The 20,789-nt window shown below is 34.7% G+C and overlaps 1 protein-coding gene across 5 annotated transcripts in view; it reads right to left on the reverse strand.

Annotated features, from left to right (window-relative positions):
• Positions 1-20,789, reverse strand: part of VPS13B (vacuolar protein sorting 13 homolog B) — a 778,183-nt gene that overhangs the window by 458,753 nt on the left and 298,641 nt on the right. For 4 of the 5 annotated variants that reach the window (XM_029222782.1, XM_029222779.1, XM_029222778.1 and 1 more), the window contains 2 exons: positions 13,613-13,722; positions 7,411-7,558 (listed from right to left, as the gene is read on the reverse strand). In XM_029222782.1, the coding sequence (XP_029078615.1) occupies positions 7,411-7,558; positions 13,613-13,722 (258 nt within the window). The remainder of the gene's footprint in view (positions 1-7,410; positions 7,559-13,612; positions 13,723-20,789) is intronic. The other variant, XM_029222780.1, reaches the window with a different exon arrangement.

Genomic DNA, 20,789 nt, shown 5'->3' on the forward strand with positions numbered 1-20,789 from the left:
ATATATTTAAGGACATATCAGGGAAGGAAAAACATGTCAGGAGTAGTGTTTCCCTTTGGAGTTTATGCCAGGAACTCAACCACTGAAGTGACACCCGATTAAAGCCAGGCAGAACCTCCACGCTCATCACAGAGGTGAGTTGTTTCCCAGTATATTCACGTTGGTAGCTCTGACACAAAATTCTTAACTAGCTTAGTCCGATGGAACTGGGATGAAAATTTAGAACAATTCCTTTGACAAAAAAAAAAAGAAAAAGATACTCTGAAGTTGGCTGGTTATATATTAGGTTTTAGAGAGGAATTTTTACATAGACCTCATTTTAGGGCTGGTTATGCCACTAAGGAATGAAAGAGGCAGCTAATCACAAAATGACTACTATAACCTAGAAATTACATTTTTTAAAAGTACCATTAAATATTTTCTAACTGGGGCTTCCCTGGTGGCGCAGTGGTTGAGAGTCCGCCTGCCGATGCAGGGGACACGGGTTTGTGCCCTGGTCCGGGAAGATCCCACATGCCGCGGAGCGGCTGGGCCCATGAGCCATGGCAGCTGAGCCTGCGCGTCCGGAGCCTGTTGCTCCGCAACGGGAGAGGCCACAACAGTGAAAGGCCCACGTATGGCAAAAATATATATATATATTTTTTTTTTCTAACCTTGGGTAAGTTGACCTCTTAAAGACTCAGTCTCCTTAATTATTAAGTGAAGGGGTATGTGGGATTATATGTATGTCCAATTTCCTAGAGATACATATAATCACACATGAGTTTTCTACAGGTATCTACATGCCTCACTCCCTCACCTGCTTCAAGTATCTAGTCAAACATGAACTTTTAGTGAGATCTACTGTGACTAACTTAATTATCATCTGACAGTTCACTAAAGCTCTGTACATTTTTTCCCCTTTATTCTTTTTGTGCTCCAATTTGGCAAGTTTCTATTGCTATGTCTTCAAGTTTATTATTTCTTCTTCTGCAATGTCTACTTTACTGCAAATTCCACCCAGTGAGTTTCTGATATCAGATATTATATTTTTCATCTCTAGAGTTGGGCACGGTTCCTTTTTATATCTTCTATTTCTCTCCAAATTGTATTCATCTTTCCTCAAACATCTGAAGTTATAGCACCTGTTTTAATGCACAAGTATTTAATATACCTGCTAATGCTATCATCTGTCATTTCTCAGTTTATTCCTATTGCTAGTTTTCCTCCTTGTCAAAGTTGCCTGCTTCTTTGCATCTCTAATAGTTTTGGGTTGGATGCTTGACACTGTGACTTCTAAGTTGTTACGTATCTGGATCTTGTTGTATTCCTCTTAATAGCACTGAGCTTCATTTGGCCAGCAGTAAACTCACTCACTGTTCTGGTTTCTTCAGAGGCTTTTTTAAAGTGTGTTTAAGGTGAGTCTAGGTAGGCTTTACTCTATGGAAAGTTTAGCTCCAATACTGAGGTGTCATCTTTTTGGGGTCTTCACTGAGTGTCCCGAATGGTCAGTTGGAATTGTGAACTAAGCACAGTGGGAACCTGAATGCCTTTTCGCCATGTGTGAGCTCTGGGAATCATTCAGACCATAGGTCCTTGGTCATCCTTTGCCCAACTTTGTGGAGTCTCATCCTATTCAGGCACAGCTTACTATTCAGCAAAAACTCAAGGAGAAATCTATCACTGATCTCTGAAGCTCTTTTGCTGCATAGCTTTCTCTCTCTGAAACTCTGTCCCATAATTTCCAGTCATCTCTGCTTCCTTATACTTCAATCCCTTTGCTTCCCTAAACCTCAATTCAGCAAGACAGCTGAGTTCAGCTTGATACATCCCACCCTGCTCTGTGGTCTGGAATGTGCCTTCAGCCAAAAAGCCAGGATAATCCTAGGGCTCAACTCATTTGCTTCCCTTTAACGAGGGATCACAGTACTGCACTGCCTACTGTCCGATGTCTAGAAACTTTTTTTGTTCTCCCATTTATTTTGACCAGTTTATTAGTTATTTACAACAGGAATATAAATCTAGTTCCTGTTCCTCCATCACAGTCAGAAGCTAAAGTTTTATACGTTTAATTTGTGGCATTATCTACTAAAATTTACATCAATTATCAGGTCTTCATTTACTATTATCTTGGTATTATTTAAGGAGTCAAATTAAAAGGCCTTCTATTATTTTAACTATGTACTTACAGTGCTTTAGACTTAAGAGGTAATATATAAACATGTAAGATAAAAATGGCTAGTATTTTTTAAAGAGCTATCATTTATGAAGGATCCTGCTTTTTAAAGTTTTCATCTCCATTACAGACATTTTCATCAAGAGTTCCAATTTAATGTTCATAACATTTCCAAAACATAGGGTAAACAGATGTCATAGTTTTTAGTGGTTTCCTTGTTTTGAAGGATATACAGATTCTCTAGAAGATCATTTAGAATTTTGTGATAATACATTATCTTCATGTGAAACATGCTTTTATTCTGGCTTGGCATGCCCTACGTGCCTATATCACTGAAACAGTGCTGTTCTGCTGTCAACACATTTCCAGCCATCAAGCACATGTTCCCCCTGCAGCCAGCTACTTAAGATTGGTTAATTGAGATTGGAAGAGAATGTCTGCTTCTTGATGAATAATTAAAAAGCAAAATCAAGCCCAGTGCAATATCACCAAGCCTCAGTCTTCATGTGCCAATACTACTATATAACTTGGGGATGAACTTAAGACCAACTTTGGACCTTAGGTTGAGAATGTAAAAATGAAAATTATTTTAATAAGAATTCAAGCATAAATTAACACATTTCTCCACTTGTAAAATTCAGTTAAAAAATTAAAACGTGCATTTCACAACAATGTGAATACACATCCTCCTCAACTTACAATGGGTTATGTCCTGATAAACCCATCATAAAGTGAAAATATCTTAAGTTGAAAATGCATTTAATACACCTAACCTACTGAACTTCAGAGCTTAGCCTAACCTACCTTAAATGTGCTCAGAACACTTACATTAGCCTACAGGTGGGCAAAATTATCAAACACAAAGCCTATTTTATACTATATAATTGAATAACTCATGTAACTTACTGAATACTGTACTGAGAGTAAAAAACAAAATAGTCGTATGGTTGTGAGTGTTTCGGTTGTTCACCCTCATGGTTGCATGGCTGACTGAAAGCTGTGGCTCACTGCCCCTGCCCAGCATCACCAGAGAATCCCACCTCATATCGCTAGCCTGGGAAAAGATCAAAATTCATATTCGAAGTATGGCTTCTACTGAATGCATATTGCCTTCACACCATCATAAAGTCGAAAATCTGTAAGTCAAACCATGATGAGCTGGGGACCATCTGTATACTTAACACAACTGAACTGTACACTTAAAAAGGTTAAGATGGTAAAAGTAAAACAAAAACAACAAGAAAAAAGGTTTGTAAAAGGCTATGAATACCTTACCAAATTCATTATAGCTTATGATACAATGTAAGTAATAATTAAAATAGTGATAACCACATTTAGAAGTAGATACAAATTCAAAGGACTCATAAAGTATTTTTACCTTAAAACCAAAACAGGAACTGTATACTCTAATTAAATATAAAACAGAAAATTTTGAAACATAATTCTAAATAAAGAAAATGATTTGTACAGAGCATTCTCAAAAGAGAGAACAGTACCAACAAGCTTTCCAAAGAAGTGAAAATGGTGGCATCCAAGGGGCAAAGATACATTGGTCAGAAAGTAGAAATGTTATACCCAGGGATTTTTACTTTCTACAAATGCCCACAGTCCAAAAACAAGCAAGCACAGGCATCAATTTGATAACTGTTCATTGTTATGCTTGCTTGAGTAAATATTTGGTGATACATAGACATCCTCACCTATAAGGAAAATACCTACAGGATATATAACCTAAGGGTTCTAGAGATGGGGAAACACTAAAGACAGAAAAAGCAAATATCCACAACTCAGATGCAAAGAACCACAGTTCACATTTGTAATTTGAAATAAAGAATAATGTGTTATTTGCTGGATCCTATGTTACTTCTATTTTTAGTTTTTTAAGGAACCTCCATACTGTTCTACATAGTGGCTGTACCAATTTACATTCCCACCAACAGTGTAGCAGGGTTCGCCTATCTCCACACCCTCTCCAGCATTTATTGTTTGTAGACTTTTTCATGGTGGCCATTCTGACCAGTGTGAGGTGATACCATATGATCCAGCAATCCCACTCCTGGGCATGTATCCAGAGAAAACCATAATTCGGAAAGATACATGCACCCCAATGTTCATTGCAGCACTATTTACAATAGACAAGACATGAAAACAACCTAAATGTCCATCAATAGAGGAATGGATAAAGATGTGGTACATATTTAAAATGGAATATTAGCCATAAAAAAGAACAAAATAATGCCATTTGCAGCAACATGGATGGACCTGGAGATTATCATACTGAGTGAAGTAAGTCAGACAAAGACAAATATCATATGATATCACTCATATGTGGAATCTAATTTTGAAAAATGATATAAATGAACTTATTTACAAAACAGAAACAGACTCACAGATTTCAAAAACAAACTTATGATTACCAAAGGGGAAATGTGGGGGGGAGGGATAAATTAGGAGCTTGGGATTAACACACACAAACACACACACACACACACACACACACACACACACACACGTATATATAAAATAGATAACCAACAAGGACCTACTGTATAGGACAGGGAACTGTACTCAACATTCTGTAATAACCTATATGGGAAAATAATCTTAAAAAGAATGAATATATGTATATGTATAACTGAATCACTATGCTGTACACCTGAAAATAATATAACATTTTAAATCAACTATACTCCAATAAAATTTAAAGACTAAATAAATAAAATTTTTAAAAAAGAATGTGTTTATGTTTTTAGATTATAAAGTAATAATTACTGATGAGAAATTATGTTTGGGGTTTTTCTTAATTTATTCAAAATAAAATATTAATTTCTTATAATTAAGTGGGAAAGTATATGAAAGCAAAATAAATCTCAGATATTAACTGATATCATTCATGAATTGATAGGTAACCAATACGAGATGTGAATTTATCTATGAAACTTCTCCATGCATAGCAAATGCATTCTAAAATCTATGATATTTTCTACATAGTTCTGTCATGTAATTTCATTTAAATCATAAGTATTTTCTGTCATCTTTAGTCGCCCTTAACAATTACTTTACATCAATTATCAAGTGTGATTTAAAAAACTGGACTAAATAGTAAAGCAGGAGGTCAGAATATGTGGTTAATATTCCTATAAAATTAAACTTATTTTTATCAATTGATACTTAGTGGACATTTTTTTTATCTTATTAAGAGGTGATATTTATAAACCATTATGTAACCTACCAGTTCAAGAGATCTAAAGTCTGAAACCTAGCATGGTATTGAAAGGAAATATCTAATTTTATATTAGAAAATCAATACAAGTTACAGATCATCCTCCTATAATACAAAAAATAAGCAAAAGCATTTTTATCAATTGGTAAAGAAAATCTCAACATATCAAAAGGCTTGTGGATACTGACAGGTGGAAGTCTAATGATTCCACAAAATAAACATAACATCCTATTTTAAGAAAAGTAATAGAACACAGAATAATAGTTATGTATAAAACTCCACAAAAATGTATGTTAGCATTTTTACTGCTGTTGTTTTTAAATATGGTAAGGAAACTAACTTTTCTTCTAAACCACAAATGTCAGCTTGAACTTCCTTGTGTATATGATCATATTTTAAATTCCTTAAGGGCAGGGATCATGTCTTATTAATATTCCTACCCTCAAAATTACTTACAACAGAGTCTTGCCCATTATAGATATTCAGTAAGTGTTTTCGAGTTACTGAAAATATAAAACCTTTTTTAATATGGTTGGGGATATATGAGTTATATGGAATAAATCTGAATATCTAAGGGAATCTGGAATATCTAAGGGAAATATCTAAGGGAAAACATTAGAAATTTAAAACACTACTTAAAATGAAATCATAACTTCTTTTCCGATTTGGATTCCTTTTATTTCTTTTTCTTCTCTGACTGCTGTGGCTAAAACTTCCAAAACTATGTTGAATAACAGTGGTGAGAGTGGGCAACCTTGTCTTGTTCCTGATCTTAGTCCATCAACAGATAAATGGATAAAGAAGATGTGGCACATATATACAATGGAATATTACTCAGTCATAAAAGGAAACGAAATTGTTATTTGTAGTGAGGTGGATGGATCTAGAGTCTGTCATACGGAGTGAAGTAAGTCAGAAAGAGAAAAACAAATACCATACGCTAACACATATATATGGAATCTAAGAAAAAAAAATGGTCATGAAGAACCTAAGGGCAAGACAGGAATAAAGACACAGACCTACTAGAGAATGGACTTAAGGATATGGGGAGGGAGAAGGGTAAGCTGTGACAAAGTGAGAGAGTGGCATGGACATATATACACTACCAAACGTAAAATAGATAGCTAGTGGGAAGCGGCCGCATAGCACAGGGAGATCAGCTAGGTGCTTTGTGACCACCTAGAGGGGTGGGATAGGGAGGGCGGGAGGGAGGGAGATAAAAGAGGGAAGAGATATGGGGACATATGCATATGTATAACTGATTCACTTTGTTATAAAGCAGAAACTAACACACCATTGTAAAGCAATTATACTCCAATAAAGATGTTAAAAAAATTTTTTTAATAAATAAAACAATAAAAAAGTGGGTTTTCAATTACACAAAAGGAAATAAAAGAAATTGTTTTATGTAAGAATATGTTTTATATTTGCATAGGTGATCTAGGTAACAAATAGAAGGGGGAAGGAAAGAAGACTGAGATGTAGGGTGGATTGCAAGAATTTACTTTAAGAAGGAACATAATGATATTATTGGGAGATGATTTTCCATGGGTCTCTTGTGTTTTTGCCTGTCTTACAAGTAGAGGCAGTCAATGCCTTTGTTTCCAATGTTATTTTCAAGGATATCTGTACAGTGTACAGCCTCAGAAGACAAAGATATTGTCTTCCTCCTGAACAAAGAGCAGGTTTGCGTACAGTCTTGTAAGGTACACATAGGGCCTCCCACTAGAGAAAATGGCAGGCATAATTTCTACCCATTATAAAGTTCAGGTTCCTCTCCTGTAATATAATCCACTGTATACAGGTATCACTTGGCCCTCTTCGTGCCATCCTGTAGGAATTAGGCTTAGTGCAGGGACACAAAAAAATGCTAATACTTCGGTAACTGCTAATGCTATAGATAATAAAGTCCTTTGTCTCCATTCCAGGATTCTTGTGTCTCTGGGCAGCATTCATGAAATTATGGCCTGGATAACTTCTTAGCTTAGAGGTAGGGTGAAATCACAGACCCTTTAGAATTCTTGACACATACCTGTTATTGTTTTTGTTTTTATAGGGCTGCTGGCATATTCAGAGGCCTGATATGACTGTTGCTTTGCCAAGGGTGCACTTCCAACAGACACCTCATCCTCCTTCCTTCTGCTAATTGGCATAACAAGAGGAACAGCTATCACAGGCTGCTGGAGAGAGTCAAATGAAAAACTGAATTATTTACTATTTCTTAAGCAGAGAAGGTTAAACACAGCATCATTGAAGAAAGTCCATCACATGTTGTGGTTGAGGCTTTATTCATTTTTAATTAATAATCACTCATAATCCCTACCCCCCCAGAGATAACCATCATTAGCATTTTGATAAATTTTCCCCCAGTGTCTACATATCTTGTTTTCAATTGAGGTATAATTGAGGTACATCTTTATGTGAGTTCCAAGTGCATGACACAGTGATTTGATATTTCTGTACATTACAAAATGATCACCATGATATGTCTAGTTATCATCTGTCACCATACAAAGATATTATAATTGACTACATACTCCATGCTATACATGGGGCTTTATTATTTTAAATCAATGAATCAGTCAATCTCTCTTGCTCTCCCTCTTGGTCACTGTCTCTCACACACACTCACACAGGAACATTTAACAATTTCAATTTTAAATTAGAATTCTGTGCAAAAACCAAGAGAGCTTGGAATTAATTAAAATTTAACATAAATTTTAGTAAGAAGTATAAAGGTAACATGTTAGAGGCAAATCAAAACTAAAATTAACTTTGAAAATTATGATCACTAGTAAATGAAAAGTTATCCTTATAAAATGATATTTTAGGGAAGTACTTCTATAAACTGATTAGGTACATGTTAATATGGACAATCCAATTTTTTTGAGAATTACTGAAAATCTCTATATTGCATCTGACAAAGTGATATCCACAGCACATTTAGAAAGCACAGAAAAATATCTATAGTTGGAGAAAGCTGGAAAACATTACGATCCTATATTGAATGCATGAGTGCTGAGCTGGACAATAAAGCAGCTGTTTCATCTTTATTCACTGAAATAAAGTCTGATGTTACTGCTGATGACGCCCAATACAATCTTGTCAGATTTTTGGCCAAAAAAAAAAAGTTATTTTTAAGTTTTCTTCAGGATCAAAGATCAATGTTGAACTGAGTGGAAAACAATCATCAAATGTTGGGTTTTAGCCACAAATTGAGGAGGAAATTGCAGCTTGGGAAACAACAGATGATAACTGTGATACAGCTGCATCAGATGGTGAATCTGAAGGGGGTTGGTTAGGCTGGAGTGTGGTCTAATGTTACCCTCAACACTACAACATCCACACTTCTATAGATCCAACTTTAAGTTTCACCCAACTTATGGTAACTATTTAATATTATCTAAATTATGAATAAATATTTCAATGAGAACATAGGTACATTATATAACCATATAATATAATGGAAAAAAAGCCAAATTATTTTACAAGTTGTTCCCTAGGGTGAGTAAAAGGACAAGAAAACTGATAATGAGAAAATGAAAGATTAAATATATTGTGGGAAACACCACAATGAAGAATATCTGCTTTCATGTTAAGTATTTAGTCAAACTGATAATATTTTTACAAATCTAAATAGGAAATAATATTTAAGAGCTAGATAAGAAATGCTGAGTCTAATTTAAACTTGCTCATATATAAAACAAGGGGGTGGAGATGTCTACTAGAAAATCCCTTTGTGCTCTAACACTTAGTGATTCCATAATCCCTTGAATTTCCTGGACATCATTTATAAACCTGGAACTGATGAAGCACTCAAAGAAGTTAGGACCAAGTTTAGAACCAAAATTAATATATAATATGTAATTACAGAAAAATTCCATGCTGTATAGTGTGATATTTAATTCATGCACAATAGGTGAAAGATGAGATTGATGGAAGCTATGATATTGGAAATACCCAACAACAAACAAACAAAAAAATCTTTCTTTTGGTGGTTGAGACTCTGGGTGCATTTTCACATCGGTAAAAATACAGTAAAAGGCCAAATAAAAACCCTTTCTAGGGCTTCCCTGGTGCTTTTTTGGAAATATGAATACCCCAGTCAAAAATATCAAAAGAAGGAGCATTTATTTTTAGCAACCGCCTGTTGCTCTGCTTACATTCTTCTGCCTTCTGGTACGGGATATTCCCCCCAAATTTCCATTGTACCCTAGTCCCATATCTGTCCTATTGTTGCCCCATCAATATCCCGTGGTCCCCAAATACCTAAAAAGCCTTTTGTCCCTCTTCCTATAAAATTTTCCTTTATTATTAATTTAATAAATGTAAAAATATAGGAAATTATGAAGAATAAAAGAACATCCATATTTTCATTATAACCAATAATTACTGGCAATTAACAATTTATCATATTTGCTTTTTTTAAGGAGAAAAGTAAAATATTACAGATAAAGCTAAAATCCCCTCTGATTGCTAACGGCCCATTCCTCCCAGAGTCAATCACTATTATGATATTGATACAATCCTTTAATTTTTTACACCCATATTTACTTACACACCATATATATAGTTTATATATAACATATACTATATATAATATGTGATATATAATAGATAATATATAATATGTAATATATGCAGGGTGGTTTGGGAAAAATATAAGTACTCTCATATTGCATATGTCCTTGGGAAATTGATTTTTGCATTAAATAGAATTTTGAGACTTCCATACTAAAACCTATTGAATAATTTTTAACAAAAAAATAATACATCATGTTAACGTGCCATGCTTTATTTATCTGCTTCGTTAGAGACAGTCATTTAGGTTGTCTCCAGTTTTACACCATTGCAAAGAATTCTGCAAGGACAGGCTTATACATGACTCCTTAGGCTCATATGAATGTCATTGTAAGAACACAGCTCTATCAAAAAGTGGAATTTTGGGGTCATAGGCTACGGTCATGTGTAATTTTATTAGACACTGACAAATTTATTAATTTTCACTCACAACAGTAATATACGAGTCCATCCATTTTCTACATTTCCACCACTACTGAATACTAGCCTTTTTTCACACAACAGATTTTAAAAGTGAAGATGATTAGTTATGGGTTGATAGGTGTTGAAACTGGGCAATAAGGTCATAGGGTTCAACTATACTCTCAATTTTCCATGTTGGAGAAAATGTAGAACTGAAATAGTAGATTAAAGGCATTTTTAAAGCATATTTTTGAGATATGCTGAACTGTAGCAAAATAGTAATACTATAAAGTGCTGACGAAAATATAAACTGTACACCAATTCTGGAAGCAAACTGGAAATATTACAAAGGCCTTAAAATATGCTAAACCACATGCCTAAAGTTACTAGTTACACTTCTAAAAATATATTCTAAGTTAATAATTAAAGAAAAATGCAAATATGAAGATATTTATCCCAATATTATTTGTAACTGAATGATTAGGATTATGGGTATTTATTTGTTTATCTTTTAAATGAAACTACTAGTTTTGAACTTAGAGAAATATATATATTTATATTTAACTTAAAAATACTTATGAAACAATATAATAAAAATAAAATAAAAAATCAAAATATTTGAAGGTACTTGTATCAATCAAACAAATGTATAATTTACTTAAGCTGCTAGAACGCTACCTGACATTCAGGGATATCTATGGTGTACTGGAGATAACTGCATCACTTATAAAATAACCAATGAAAAATTTATAATACAATGAAATATTATTCAGCCCTAAAAAATAAGAAAATCTTGCTATTTGTGACAACATGGATGGACCTTGAGGCCATTCTGCTAAGTCAGACAAAGAAAGACAAATACCACATTTATATGTGGAATCTAAACAAAACAAAACCCAAAAAACCCAAAACATCAAATTCTACATACAGAGAAGAGAGGGTGTTTGCCAGAGACAGGGGGATTGGGGGAGGGGTGTGTGTAATGGGTAAAGGCAAAGTACTAACTTCCAGTCATAAAACGTAGTGTACGATATGATGACTATTGTTAATAATATGTATTGTATATCTGCAAGTTACTAGGAGAGTAAATATTTTCTCGTCACAAGGGAAAAAATTATTTAACTATGTGTGGTGATGGATGTTAACTAGACTTATAGTGGTGATTCTGCAATATATACAAATATTGGATTGTTATGTTGCTACCTGAAATTAATATACCGTTATATGTCAATTATATCTCAGTAAGAAAAAAAATTTACAACTAAATTTTTCTCAAATTGTCCCTGCCATTCGTCTTAACTTCTCCATTACTCATACTCCATATTTTGTTAAACTTTCTAAAATCCAAGTCTATTTGTATTAGTTTCCTATACTTCCTCTGTACCCTTTGGGATAAAGTCTCAAACACTTACCATTACAAATAAAATCTTTTATGAATTGGTTTTCAATTTCTACCAGTCTCTATAAGAACACTTGGCTCTAGCCTGGAAACACTGAAGGTCCCTTTCTTGCCAAGTTACTCCATCGTCTTTGCCTCTGCTCACAGTTTAGTCTAGAACAACCTTCCTTGTCTGGCTTACTTTTATGACGCTCAGCTCAATTGTCAATTCCTCCTTCTAACACCCATCCTCACCTGATCATGAGAATGTTTCCTTTTATGTTTTCATATACTCCTGTAAATACATCTAACATAGCAATTACAGTCAGCCCTCTGTTGATCTGGAACCCGAGGATACAGAGGGCCAACTGTACTACACCAAGGGACCTAAGCATCGTGGATTTTGGTATCCACAGGGGAGGGAGGGCTGGAACCAATCCCCTATGGATACCAAGGGAGGTACCAAGAATGGCATTACTACTACATTCCTTCACATTCTCAAATACACTAAATACCTCTAGAGGAAGGGATATTCTCAACCACGATTTCTGTTTCTATAGCCCCAGTAACTAGAATACTGCACTGTATTCTGTATGTATTTGATAAAAGGAAGCATGAAATGGAGAAGGGATGGCAGAAGTTTCAAATGAAATTAGGACAAAATGAAGAAAAGCTTTTAAAAAGATGCTCCTTGAGACACGGGTTGCACTTTTTAAGTTAATTTTTATATTCTTATGTAAATATAAAATTATACACTTTTCTCCTATAAATTAGCTTTAAGTTACCTCAGAAAAAAATTACAAAGCTATTCCAAGTAGAATGTTACAAAATTACAATTAAGTCAATGGGAAAATGCAATTCAATATCACATAAATTTGGCCTCAAAAATTCTTAGTTCTAGAGGGAAGAGATATGGGAACATATGTATATGTATAACTGATTCACTTTGTTATAAAGCAGAAACTAACACACCATTGTAAAGCAATTATACGCCAATAGAGATGTAAAAAAGGGCTTCCCTGGTGGCGCAGTGGTTGAGGGTCTGCCTGCCGATGCAGGGGACGCGGGTGCGTGCCCCAGTCCGGGAGGATCCCACATGCCGCAGAGCGGCTAGGCCCGTGAGCCATGGCCGCTGAGCCTGCGCGTCCGGAGCCTGTGCTCTGCGGCGGGAGAGGCCACAACAGTGAGAAGCCCGTGTACAGCAAAAAAAAAAAAAAAAAAAAGATGTAAAAAAAAAAATTCTTAGGTCTGAGATATACTAGATGTGTGAAAATAGGTAAGTTAATCTCAATAAGCATCAGTTTCTTCATCTTTAAAATGCGAATAATAAAACCCATCTGTCAGAATTACACATAGAGAATTACACGTAAGTATTCAGGGGACTATAATTAGCTCCTTTTGCTTTGTAATTTAGACCCCTTTAAACACACACATATGCCAAGTCTTTTGCACCAACCATCCCAATACCAGAGTTAGGCACACTCAATGAATGTTTGTTGAATAAACCTACAGATGAAGAAGAAATGTAGAGATAATGAAAATGAAAGCTAACATTTTCTAAGCAATTATTATGTATTGGACACTCTGAGAACAAACATGTAGGGACTATGAGGGAAAATAAGCCATTAAAATAGGACTACCTAACCTAGTCTCTCTAAAGTATCTGCTTTACAAGCAATTGTAGACCAAGTCCCTTTAACAATCAATGCAACTCTACTTTGAACTGTAATTTCTTGTACAGAAATTAAAGAGTAGAATTGCTTGAAAGGGGTAGAAGAATTCTGGTACCTCCATAAATAAAATCAACAGAAGAAATATATAACTCTAACAAATAAGAAAAAAAATTATTTAGAGAATTATAAAAATTTCTCACCTGCTGCATATGTTTACTGGTTCGCTTCTGAGGTTGATAAATAAGCCAGGTGTATAAGATAGGGTCAATATTAACTGCTAGTCCTTGTACATTACAAAGAAGTACGGCACCTAAAAAACAAGATTTTTAAATTGTTACATTCCTTCTAAAAATAATAAGCTTGATGTCACTTTACACCAATAAGTAGGAGAGCCATAATAAAAAAGATGAACAACAGTAAGTGTTGCCACGGATGTGGAGGAATTCAAACCTTCATACACTGCTGGTGGCAACATAAAATAATGCAAATAATATGGAAAATAGTCTGGCATTTCATCAGAAAGAAAAATATACAGTTACAATATGACCCAACAATTCTATTCCTAGGTATATACCAAAAGAACTGTAACCAAATATCCACGCAAAAACTTGTACACAAATTTTCATAGCAGCATTATTCACAATAGCCGACGAGTGGGAAAACATGAATGTCCATGATGAATTGCTGAGTGGATTAGCAAAATGTAGCAGAATCACACAATGGAAAACGATTTATCCATGAAAAGGAATGAAGTACTGATACATGCTATAACATGGATAAGCCTTGAAAACATGCTAAGTGAAACAAGCCAGTTACAGAAAACCACGTATTATACGATTCCGCTTACATGAAATAGCCAGAACAGGCAAAACCATGAAGAAAAAAGTAGATCAGTGGATGCTGGGGCCTGGGGGGAGGAAAGAATGGGAAATAACTGCTAGTAGGTATATGGTTCTTTTGGGAGTGATGAAAATGTTCTGTAATTAGAAAATGGTGATTGCTGTACAACCTTACAAATATACTAAAAACCACTAAATTATGCACTTTAAAATAATGTACTTTATGGAATGTGAATTATATCTCATTAAATGTGCATTTGCCTTTAAAAAATATTAATAAACTTTATTTTTTAGGCAAACAGCAATTTCTATATTGGCCATGAGAAGGGAATATTATCTCCCTTCTTTGGTTATATTACAGAACTAACTCATGATATTAAAGGAAGCATTATTATAACCACTTAATAAATCACTGTAAATTACAGCTTTAAATGTTCAGAAGCAAAGAGAGAGAGCTGCCTAGATGAAATGAAGGCTAACATTCTGACATGAAACACAAAGACTGAAGTGTAACAAGTTGCAATTCCATCCTACTAACTAAAACATTTTTGTCCCTCTCTAATAAAAAGTAGCTCACATAAACTTAACTAAAGCAGGATATCCCATTCTTAATTTATGTGGGGCAGGTCATGTATATCTGTAAATAAGATTTTGCATTTCTACATATATTTTTTGATAAAAATAGTATTAGCTCCACTAGGATGTACAGAATATGAAGGAAGGGATATTAGTCAGCTTTGCTCTCAACTGTATTTCCAGCATCTGAAAAAGTACCTTCCACATAGTAGGAGCTGAAAAAAGAATCACAATAAATGGTAGACAGATTCTCAGGTTAGTTGAAAAAAGCCCATTTGTTCTATAATATTGCAGATAATTAAAACAGCTAGTACAATTAGTATTAATACCAAGTCCTATGAAAAGTGAACAACAAAGAGACTGAGATACAAGGATGGAGGAGACAAAGCAAGCAAAAGAGAAATTTCCTCCTTTTTCAAAGCTTTGCACAGAATTTTCAAGTGAAATTTGCCATGTGTTCTCCTGTTCTACTTTACGTTGCTACTTCTCCCAGGAACCCAAAATCGGTATAGATTCCTAGGCAACATGCTGAGACAACATAAGCAATCCCTCCTTCCATGTAACAAAGCATGTGCTAGTGAGCAATGATTCACTCAAATACACATATCAGAAAGGAATGATGGGGAGAAGCTAAATACAAGATGACTGCAAAACGGGGGGATCATAACTGAAGTCAACTGGAAAATACAATTTAATATATATTTTTTCCTGTAATAGAATGCAGATTCCTCATAAGAACCTAAATTCTCCTATTTCTCAAATACCACTAATATACAGAAAAAAGGCTATATTATATTAAGGAAAATAAAATAAGACTCCCAAAATTATATCCAGTTTTCAAATAATTCTAACAGCTCTACTATGCCAGAGACTATCAACTCCACAAACTAACAAAAATATAGTATCTAGATATATGAGTATATATAGCAAGAGCTAATTTGAATAGTGTTATTGTTTTAAACAACTCATTCTATCAAAATATGTTACTAGGTGAGAAACAGAATTTGGCCTGAAATATGAAAGACTATTAATCAAATCCTTTTTATTTTAAAGAAATGTGTTGAACACATTTAAATAGAGTTCAAAAATTCATTTAAATTCAAGAATACATAATTCAATCATAAAAGTTAAAAGACTTTTCTAAAATCCATATACAGAAATAAAATTACATTTAGATTTAAATTACTATGAACTGCTTGCTGTCACATGAGCCCACAATATTTTATAATTAATATCACATAAATATTAAAGACACCAAAATAATACGTGGTTAACAATAAAGAATGTATTTCGTCAAAAGAAGGAATTACCACAAGAAAAAAACTTTGGGATCCAGAAGACAAAGGATCCAACACAGGAAAAAAGTGACCCAGGATGACAACAGTGAATTAGTGACAAGTATATGGAAAACTTAGAAACAACAGACAATTAATAAATACAGGAAAAACAAATGTTATAAAGAAAAGGATAACTAACCATAGGATAAACATGACCATACCATGAATAATATCTACAGACAGAACTATGTAAATTCTGAAAAAAATGAATTCATTGATTAATCAAATGTATAATACAACAATATCAAACATTTGATTACTGGGGGTATGGGTACATAAGAGGAATGTGTGATGGGCACTGAAGAGGGTAAAAGTTAGCCAATTATCATTTTCCACAGTAAGATAGCAATGAATAATGCTGTAAAATGAACAATCAAGAAAGAGCAAGAGGGCTTCCCTGGTGGCGCAGTGGTTGAGAGTCCGCCTGCCGATGCAGGGGACGCGGGTTCATGCCCCAGTCTGGGAAGATCCCACATGCCGCGGAGTGGCTGGGCCTGTGAGCCATGGCTGCTGAGCCTGCGCGTCCAGAGCCTGTGCTCCGCAACGGGAGAGGCCACAACAGTGAGAGGCCCGCATACCCAAAACAAAAAAAAACAAACAAAAAAAAGAGCAAGAGAAGCCAAGTTATTTAAAAACATGGACGTAAACACCAAAATAATTACCAAAAAGACTTTTGAAAAGGGAACATTAAAAAACAGGTGCAGGTGACATGAGGGAGAATATAACTGGGATTCTCAAAATGGGGACAACAGAAAAGAGAGGTAGATGAGCTTTAGATTTTCTTGCTGAGGAATATCCTTATAGCCACTAGCAAAATGCAGAATAAATTTTTCTCTTTGAGAGATGTCTCCAATTCACTGAAACATAACAGCCACAAATTAAGATCTGTGAATGAGTTCCATAACAAAAAAAATCAGCAAGCACTGCAGAAGGCAAGTGAGCAAGAGTCAGAAAAAAGAACAAACAAGTTTAGACTTTCAAGCACTGAAGATATTTGAATACAGAAAAACAGCTATGGGGACTTCGCTGGTGGCGCAGTGGTTAAGGCTCCATGCTCCCAAGGCAGGGGGCCTGGGTTCAATCCCTGGTCCAGAAACTAGATCCCACACGCATGTCACAACTAAGAGTTCGCACCCCACAACTAAAGAGCTGGCAAGCCGCAACTAAGGAGCTGGCAAGCCGCAACTAAGGAGCCCACCTGCCGCAACTAAGACCCAATGCAACCAAATAAATATTTTCTAAAAAAACAGCTATGTAGAAAACGTTTAAAATACAAAAGTATGCAATCATGAAGGGGAACAAACAATGAGAAAGTATAAGCAAAGAACACATTTTAAAGAAAAATGGAAATTACAGAAATGACAGATTTAGTTTTTGAAGTAAAAAACTCATTGGACAGGTTACATAGCAGATTAGACATAGTTGAAGAGAAAATTAATAAAATAGAAGAAACACAATAAGATAATTTAGAATGTATCTGAGATAGAAAAATGAGAGAAAACAGTTAAAATGATGTTAAGAGATGTGAGGACTGAGTAAGAAGAACAAACATATACCTAATTAGATTCCAGAAGGAGTTACTAAGGAATGAGAAGAGGTAATATTGTTAAAAAATAATGGCTGAGGGACTTCCCTGGTGGTCCAGTGGTAAAGTATCCGTCCTCCAATGCAGGGGATGCAGGTTCGATACCTGGTCAGGGAACTAAGATCCCACATGCCACGGGGCAACTAAGGCCGTGCGTGACAACTACTAAGCTCGCATGCCTCAACAAGAGAGCCCACACACCACAACTACAGAGCCCACACGCCGTGGAGCCCACGCACCACAGCTACAGAGTGAAAAACCCACATGCCACAACTAGAGAGAAGCCCGTGCACTACAACAAAGAACCCACATGCTGCAACTAAGACCAGATACAGCCCCAAAAAAAGAAATAAAGAAAAAAGTGGCTGAGAATTTTACAGAATTGCCAAAAGATATTAAGCCTCACACCTAAGAAGCCCGAAGAATCCAAACTGGGTAATTAAAAATAAACCTATATTAAACAAACAAACAAACAAAGAAGAAACAAAACACTGAAGAGAAAAAGAAGATCAGAAAAGAACCCTAAATAAAAAGAAAGATGTCCTGAGGTATAGAAAAGCAAATAAATTGACAATCAACTTCTTAGCAAATAGTCAATGGTATTCATTACGTGATTTTTCTTCAAAACTTACATATATTCTTTTGTATGCACCAAGTGTTACCGTTAAAAGATGATAAAAGAAGAAAAAGAATAAATTAAATTGATTTTAAGTAAATCTATCAGGATAAGTTTTGTTCTAATATTATACATCTCAAGTACAAGCCACATAGAAACTATTTTTAAATTATGATGAAAATATGCAAAAAACCTATATAAACAAAGCAGTTATAAATTTAAAAGAACACAAACTGCAAAAGACAAAAGTAAATTAAGGAATTACGGAATTCTCCATATGAGGCAAGTTATTTAATAGTCTTTTCATATGTGCCCAAAACTAAGCATGTTGAGTAAATTTTTAAAAACTTTCTCAGTAAGTTATTAGCACACCTTTAAAATTGGGATGGTAGAGAAAGGGAAAGGAAAACAAATATAAATAGGTAAATATTTTCACATGGACAATTAATTCTGAAAGTCTTATTTTAATGAAAAAGTTAAATACTTCACCAACAAATATTCAATTAAGTCACATAACTGCATTATACCAAAAATGACTAAATGACTTACAGCCAGGCTTGAACTTTATGAATGTTAAACAGGTAATAAAAGAGAATAATCTATCAATTTACCAACTTAGCTAAAATTATAATTTAGAATAATGTTCTCCTAAATTTAAAGGGATATTTTTATATTATATTCAATTTATGAGACACAGCCTTTAAAAATAACACACAAGTTCTGACATATAAGTGTGCAGACAATTAGTGTGATAGTTGACTCAGAACAGATCCTCCATAAATCACTAAAATTTGGCAATATATTATTCTGTTTAATTTTAGCCTGGGAGACAACTAATGAGAAAAGTGTGCTTTACTCCTCTGTTCACTGCCAAAATGGCCCACTTATCCACATTCCATTCAGGCTTTACCAATTAGTTAAACCAAGGCACCACTGTCATTTTCAGTTACATCCTAAGCTGAAGAATGAGAACTGAAGTAAGGGTTAGAGACCAAAGATGCAGAGCATTAAAATTAAACATACATCCTTCTTATCAGCTACAGAAACCTTGTCAACCAATGAGACTGTCCTGTAAAATATCAAGTTATTAATAGGAAAAAGTACCCTGCATTTATCTTAAACCAATGAATGAGACAAAAAACACAGACATATTAATCTTCATCTAAGTTTAAGTGGCTAAAACTCACTATTTTTCTATTATGCAACTATAGTAAAGTACGAATTTTTTAGATGCATAGTGCTCTTAAGAAATTGCTACTCTTAGTTTTAAGAATAATTTCAAAACTTTTGGCTACACAGTTAAATAAACAAAAAAGGAAGAATCAATACTTCAAAAACAAGGGTGGGGAATAAAGGCAAGATAGAGTAATCAGACACTAAAAAAATGACAGAGCAGGGATGAGCTGCCAACTACTGGCAACTTTATCCAAGGTAATTGTCAAATTTAGTATAAATGAATCATAAGATTTTTAGGTATGTGTGTATGGTAGCTCATGTTACTTAATTAATAATTATTTCCCCTTCTCTTAGGATATAGAAAATCACAAGAGAACTCTATCCTATTGTAACAATAAGAACAAGCCATGTAACCTATCAAAGCTTTTCAACATTCATCAGACAGATTTTTTATGAACAAAAATCATAAAAGTGAAAGGCCCCTCATAGGGCAGAAGGAATGAACAGTGGCTTTTATTCTTGGCACAGCAGTAGGAGGAAAAGAAAGTGGATAAGAAGAAAACAACTGACCTTTTAACAAATGTTTAGAGTTAGTTAGGGGCAGACATGACAGTGTAGAATCTCTGCAAACCGTAGACACAAGGGGAGCCTACCCACCTGCCATCTCTTTTCAACAAGCCTCCACCAAATGTTCATAAGAATAACAGGGGACAGGACTGGACAGATGAAAAAGATCCCACTGAGATGCAGGGACATGGAGCCTGATGAAGTCTGAGTGCAAAGAAGGAGAATCGAGAGAAATCTCACAGCCACTCTGAACATTTCAGTGAGCACCAAGCAGGGCAATCTGTGCTAGGAGAAGAAAAGAGGAACTAAGAGAGATAGACCCCTCCATTAGGACAGATGAAAACGGCATGCTGAAGTCTGAGGGTAGGTCAGGAGAACTGAGTGAAAGTCACAAACCATACTACAAGAAAAATTCTGATCCTGCTCTCAAAAATATCTGAAGTCTGGGGTGACTTAATATAAGTAAAGCAGGATCAGAACAAGCTCAACCACAGAATAGAAAGCAAAGACCAAACCCAACTCAACTATACCAAGAACATGGACAAAATAAGAGGCATGCCCTTCTGTGGGCATAAGCATTATTTACCATAGGTTCTATTCTTTTTACATACAATGTTTGGCATTCAATTTAAAAAAAAAGATTATGAAACACACAGTAAAACAAAAAGAAATACTATCAAA

The sequence above is a fragment of the Monodon monoceros genome, unplaced genomic scaffold (assembly GCF_005190385.1).
Source record: "Monodon monoceros isolate NGI ecotype Baffin Bay Population unplaced genomic scaffold, NGI_Narwhal_1 Super_Scaffold_14, whole genome shotgun sequence".
In the NCBI taxonomy this organism is placed as follows: Eukaryota; Metazoa; Chordata; class Mammalia; order Artiodactyla; family Monodontidae; genus Monodon; species Monodon monoceros.